We start from the raw sequence: 6,399 nt of genomic DNA, 5'->3' as shown, positions 1-6,399 counted from the left end.
TCAAGGTTATCCACATACAGAATATAAAGTTATATCGAGTTGGCCCAGGCGTGATGTAAGTATTAAAAAAAAAACTTTTTATAAAACATCACAAAAAAAAAAAAAAAACAGTGAAATCATTATTTAATTATTATTATTATTTTTTTTTTTAGTTGACATCAGTAGATCCCAAAAAGACTTTTCAAGACCTTAAATTATTTCCACAAGAAACAGTTATTTTAGAAGAACGATAAAATTTTCTGGATGTAAATTTAAATACGTTGTAATAAATAATAATAATAATAATTAGATTTCTAAGAATCGATTGAGCATACTCACATTGTAAAATAATAATAAAAAAAAAATAAATAAAGAAAGAAAGAAATAAAATATGAAAAGCGGTGATGATGATGATGATGATAATTGGATTTTGCTCTTTATTCATTTTTTTAAAAAATTGTATTATTTCTTTTTTTTTTTTTTTTTGAATAATGTTCATGACTAAAAACTTTAATTTTTAAAAATAATCATAATTTAATTCGAAAAATTTATTATTATTATCATTATCATTATTTTTTTTTTTTTTATACCAAACTATTAAAAAAAAAAAGTAATACTAAAGTAATTTAATTTTTGAGTTGTTTTTCAATATAATGGGTGATTTTTTTTTTTTTTTTTTTGAAAATGTTTTTTTGAATGATTAATTTACATAATAAAACTTTTTAAAATTTATTACATTATTGGGTCATTACAAAATATATAAAAATATAATTAATTTTATACGGTGTAATATTAAAATTATTATCATTATCGTATTAAAAAAACGTTGATAGAAAAAAAAAGGTTTTGTGAGATTTGATTATTTGTAATGACCCAAAAACAAATTAAGATAAAATTTAAAATATTTAAACAAAAAAAAAAAAAAAATGAACTTATTTATTAATCATTATAGCCTTTCCTTTTTTTTTTTTTTTTTTTAATTTAAAATTTAATTTAATTTTTTATTATTGTTATTATCATTGTAAAGTTATTTTAAAGGGAGGGGGGGGGGAAAAGAAAAAAATCCATCTTTTTTTTTTTTTTTATTATGAATTTTAGTGAAGCGGCAAACGTCAAAAATGGTTGTTTGTAAACGTCAAGAGAACAGCTGTTGAATGTACCACACAAAATCACAATGGCATCTATTGTATGTTGGAATAATTTACCCAGTGTAGTTTTATTAGAAATTTTTAAAATGATTTCACATGAGGAAAGAATAAACGCGTCCACAACATGCAAAGAATGGAGAAAAGCATTGTTTTTTCCAAATTTTTGGCGTGATTTGTCAATAAATATTTATTCAAAAAATGATAAATATGCCGTTGAAAGGTGCCAGTTTTTTACAAGATCATTTATTTCATATTTACGAACCGTCAGAATTATTTTTAGTTACAAAAAAAATTATTTATCTCAAGTAGCTGAAGTTTTATCGAAATTATCGGGAAACCGTCAAATGAAAAAATTATTTTTATATGGTTTTGGAAAATCATCAGTTAATCCAAATTTAAGGTTAATTTTTTTTCTTTTTCCTGTAAATTTACTTGTGTGTGTGTGTTGTTGTTCATATATATTTTGGGGCTAAACATTTTAAAAATAAATTAATTTTATATAAATTTTTAACTTAAGTGAGTTGAGTCTGTTTGGTTTTATTTTAAATGCTTTAAAAAAAAAAAAAAATGTAATTTTAATAAAAATGTAATAAATCCTTTATTACAGTGGCCTATAAATTGTATTTTAATATTTTCAGACATTTTTATTTTTCAGTTGCTGTGCTGTAAATCTAATAAGTTTTTTAGAAAATGTAAAAAGTTTAGACTCATTGCACATTAGTCATTGTTGGTTATTATTATTATCTACAAACAACAGTTTAAAAAAGGCTCTTGAAAAGCATAAAGATTCATTAATTAATCTTGGAATTGGTCCAGTTTTAAGCGATAATTCTGAAAATCAAATATTAGAACTTCCAGTTGATTTTTCAGTATTTCAGCACCTAACTACACTCGGTTTAGATCATCTTTGGATAACTGATGAAGTTCTAAAACAAATTTGTAGTATAAAACTATTAAAACGACTTATTTTACTTTTGGATAAAGAATTTAAAGGACATGGAGCTAATAATGAAACCTGGGAATTTTTTCATAGATCTCTGTAAGTTTTTATATATTTTTTCTTTTTGTATATTTGCTTCGAATGAAAATAAAATAATTTTATTTTTTCAGGCCTGAATGTGAATTACGTGTAAATTTAATTAAAGGCATAAGCAAAGATGTTATGAGAATATTTTCAAAACCAATGCCAGTGACACACATAAAAGTTCTTTACTGTGATAAGGTAATTATTTTAAACTATAAATTATAGAGAGCAATAAAAATTTATTCGGTTTCGCATGATTGGGTCATTTATACCAGCGAATAATCTTTTAAATTTATGAGAATATGTAAATTCTGAAAAAAAAAAACTGTAGATGCAGCAATAATAACACCACAATCGTGATTACCTCCATTTTTTTTTTTTAAAATTCTATTTTTATATTAGAAATATGTATATGTAAATATATAGACATTAAAAATTGTGGGTTTTTGTAGAATGAAAACTCTAATAGTAAAATATTAAATGTATTTTAGGTGAGTCTTTCACTTATGTCAATTTTTTCCTCCTTCAAAAATCTCAAGTCTGTATGGTGTTTGGCAGAAGATGTTTTAGAAGCTCTTCTACCAGAACAAAACCCTCTAGTCATATGTGCCTGGACTTGCCGAAAACTAGAGGAAATTGTGATTGTGGGCAAGTTTATTTTTCATTTCAAAAACTTTATTTAAAAGAAAAAGTATAATAATGTAGAATAAAAAATATTTGCCTTGTATAATTTTTAGGATTTCAATTTGATTATGAAGATTTAATTGGAATTGCTAGATTGCGTGGTTCAAATTTAAAAAGGTTGGAAATATCTTCTTCGAATATAGTTAAGTTAATAGATGTAGACAACACGAATAATTGGGCATCAAGAAATTTATTTACCACTGAAATGAATTTATTTAATAAAGTGAGTATTGAAGGTTTGAACTGTTGGAACATAAAAAGAATATTTTAATCGAATGATGATGATTTAATTTTCAGATGATGTCGAAAGCCCTAGGAAGAGCTTGGTCACCCCTCGACAATACAGCATTTAAAAAATCAAATTTATCATCGTGTGATAATGAAATTAATAATATTGTTGATATTTTATCCAAAGACTATCAGAATTAGTCAAACAATTAATTTTCTTTTTTTTTTTTTTTTTTTTTTTTTTTCTTCTTGAAAGGTTTTAACAGCGTATTTAGCTTCTTTTAATATTGTCGGTAAATACATTGATTAGCCACCGCAATATTTAAGAATAAAACGTTTAATAGTTATTTTACAATGTCCAAAAGGTTAAAAATTTTCATTTGAAAATTATCAATCATCCTTCACAAAAATTTAAATAGCTATATAATTAAATTAATTATTTAAAAAAATTTATCTTCTGTTGAACTTAGTCAGGAAAAGTGCTGAATATTTCATTTAAAAGAAAAATTAATAAAATAATACTTGTTATTACCTAATTGTGCAATACTAATGTAATATTTGATATGCTTTATCATTCTTTATAACTTTACAGTATTATTATAATAATATATATATATTGACATCGAATTTTTTTAAGATTTTAAGAGTATACAAATACGCTGTGTGATGTTTAATACTGACATTAATTAATTAATTCACCATTACATATAGTATTTTCTAAGTCAAATGTTTATCAAATTTAAGACTAGATAATATATATATATTATATTAATAAAGATATATTTATATATATGTATATCTTTATGTATGTGTCTTTTTTCGAATATTTCTAAAAATTTAAAAAAAAAAAAATATTAAAATTAAAGATGAAGGTTTAATATCAGGATATATATATATATATTTTGTTAAGTTTGATAGTTGAAAAAAAAAAAAAAAAAAACCAGAATTAGGAAGACTTTATATTTTTTGTATTTATTTTATTTATTTATTTTTATAATGTTGATAATATAAACTGCATTGCTTTTTAAAGAAATTATTATTATTATTATTATAGTCTTTTTCTAAAATGCAAAAAAAAAAAAAAAAAGATTACTTTTTAATTTTTGGGCTGTTTATATATATGGTAAAATTTATTTAATACAAAAAGGGTAATTATTTTGCAAAAATAATAATAAAATAAATTATTTGTTGGGTAAATTTTAAAAAAAAAAATTGAATAATTTAAATATAAATCAAAAGTTTATTTATAATTATAAGGCGCCCAAAGTTTTTGTTTTGTTTGTTAATAAAAAATTTAATAATTTTTCTATTTAATTGTATTGTTTCTATTTTGTATGTTTAATTATTATACTAAATAATTAGAAAAGTATAAAGTTTATAAATAAAAAACAATCATTTTAATATGATTTTCTAAATATATTTCGGCCATTAATTTTACATTAAAAAAAAAAAAGCTTTAAACGCCATTTTATTTTCTTATTTAATTTAAAATTTAAAAAAAAAAAAAAAACATTTTTTTGTGATTTTTAAATAATATTTAAATAATTTCTAGTATAAATTATTAAATTTCGGTTTAAATTTTTGAGTTATAAATTTATTATTAAATTTTTTTTAGAGTTTAATATAATTTTCTATAAAAAAAAAATATATATATATATATAAAAAGCTAAACAAATTTTTTTTTTTTTGAAATTTAAATAATAAATTAAAAACAAATAAAAAAATTATTAGTATTGTTTATTTATTCCTTTTTTTTAAAACTTTTTTTTTATTATTTAAATATATATTTTATATATATATATTTATTTATTTAAAATTAAAAAATTAAAATGATATATATAAAAGTTTTGGGAATTTTTTTTTTTTGGGATAAAATTATTTTTAATTTTCAAAAAAAAATTAAATTGAACAATTAAAATTACAAAAAAATAAATTAAATTATTAATTATCAAATTTTAATTACATTTCAATAATTTTATTTAAAAAAAGTTTTGTTTTTATAAAAATAATTTTTATCCATTTAAATATTAGTTTTAACAATATTTAAAGTTTCCCTCGTAATGAGGTAATACCAACCACAGTGTTTACAGAATCCCTGCTCTAGAAAAGGAAGACCATCGGAATCGGAATTAATAAACATCGTAAAGATTATTCTTCTCGTAACAAAATGAAACATGTAATAATCTTCTTATAATACTAATTTTTAATAAGAGAGCAAAGACAAGAAGGCCACGCCATGTTGAATTGAATCTGTTGTTAATTTTTGCGTACATGAATTAATTTGATAATTAAATGATACATTATTTGTGGAAATGCCAAGTTTATTTTATTTGTTATTAAAAATTATTTAGTTGACTTTAGTGTTTATCAAAGTGAAGTAAATTTTTTTTTTTTTATTATATATTAAATATAAGCAATAAAAAATGACGCCTACGGTCGGCTCTTTTGAAATCGATTTGTCAAGCAGTTTACACATTTTGGAACGTCGTCCTTGATTGACCCCCCCAGGTAGGTCGCAGGGGTCCACCCTTCATCTAAACTGTCAAGTGTGGGGTATCATAGTAATCCTCTTTTCATCGGGAATACGTTTCGATTAATATTTAATGTAAAATTACCTAATTTGAAAATTTTATTCATTAAAATTGATTAAAAATTCAACTGAGCCTATTCATCTCCACATATACAGAACGCTTGGTGCAGTAATAATTACATGTAACATAGGCAACTTTACTCGCTTCAGGGCATTCACTTTCGATTAATAGCCCACTCAGATGAGTTCAACTTTATTTCGATGTTTCCGTAACAATGTATTCGAAGTTCATTTTTTTTTTAAATCTTAAATAATTTAGTTTGTCACATTTATTTCATCGATATTGAATTTTTCCGACAATTCGTGTTGTTTTTTTTTTCGCGACGAGATTAGACAGTATATAACAATAGATATTAATAATTAACAATGTTGTACACTGGTCTCTTAATCTTATTTCAAAATAACATGGCTTCAACAAAAAAAAAAAAAAAAAAAAATGGACTAGTCATTTTTTTTTTTTTATAATTAGCAAAAAATATAATTGTTATATTTAATGTTTATAAAATGGTAAAATCATAATTTTATTTTTATTTTAAAATCATTTAAAGTATTTTATTGACTTTTATTGTTTAAACCATAATAATATATTTAAAAATATGTTAATTATTAAACAAAAAAAAAAAAAAAAAAAATTGAGAACACAAAAGAATTTGTTAAAAATACACACAGAGATTTTTTTTTTTTTTTTTTTTGTTTTAATTATTTTCAACAACTAGGTTTTATAACGTTATTTGCTTCATAAAATT

At 21.4% G+C, this 6,399-nt stretch overlaps 2 protein-coding genes across 2 annotated transcripts in view; both read left to right on the top strand.

The window, feature by feature from the left end:
* The window catches only part of Phum_PHUM037430 (FAS-associated factor, putative), a gene marked incomplete at both ends in the record, with an annotated part of 3,269 nt that extends 3,242 nt beyond the window's left edge, over nucleotides 1-27 (top strand). Inside the window, one exon of the mRNA XM_002423062.1 lies at nucleotides 1-27. This exon is cut by the window's left edge and continues 3 nt beyond it. Within this exon, the coding sequence (XP_002423107.1) occupies nucleotides 1-27 (27 nt within the window).
* A 1,126-nt stretch (nucleotides 28-1,153) lies between these two features.
* Nucleotides 1,154-3,264, top strand: Phum_PHUM037420 (uncharacterized protein; the record flags this gene model as incomplete). Its single annotated transcript, XM_002423061.1, has 6 exons — nucleotides 1,154-1,527; nucleotides 1,783-2,166; nucleotides 2,280-2,349; nucleotides 2,643-2,803; nucleotides 2,929-3,058; nucleotides 3,133-3,264. 6 exons carry the CDS (start codon nucleotides 1,154-1,156, stop codon nucleotides 3,262-3,264), a joined length of 1,251 nt encoding a protein of 416 aa, XP_002423106.1.
* Nucleotides 3,265-6,399: the final 3,135 nt, after the last annotated feature.

This window comes from Pediculus humanus, genomic scaffold (assembly GCF_000006295.1).
Source record: "Pediculus humanus corporis 1103172107384 genomic scaffold, whole genome shotgun sequence".
NCBI classification, from domain to species: domain Eukaryota; kingdom Metazoa; phylum Arthropoda; class Insecta; order Psocodea; family Pediculidae; genus Pediculus; species Pediculus humanus.
This window is presented reverse-complemented; position numbering and strand designations above follow the sequence as displayed.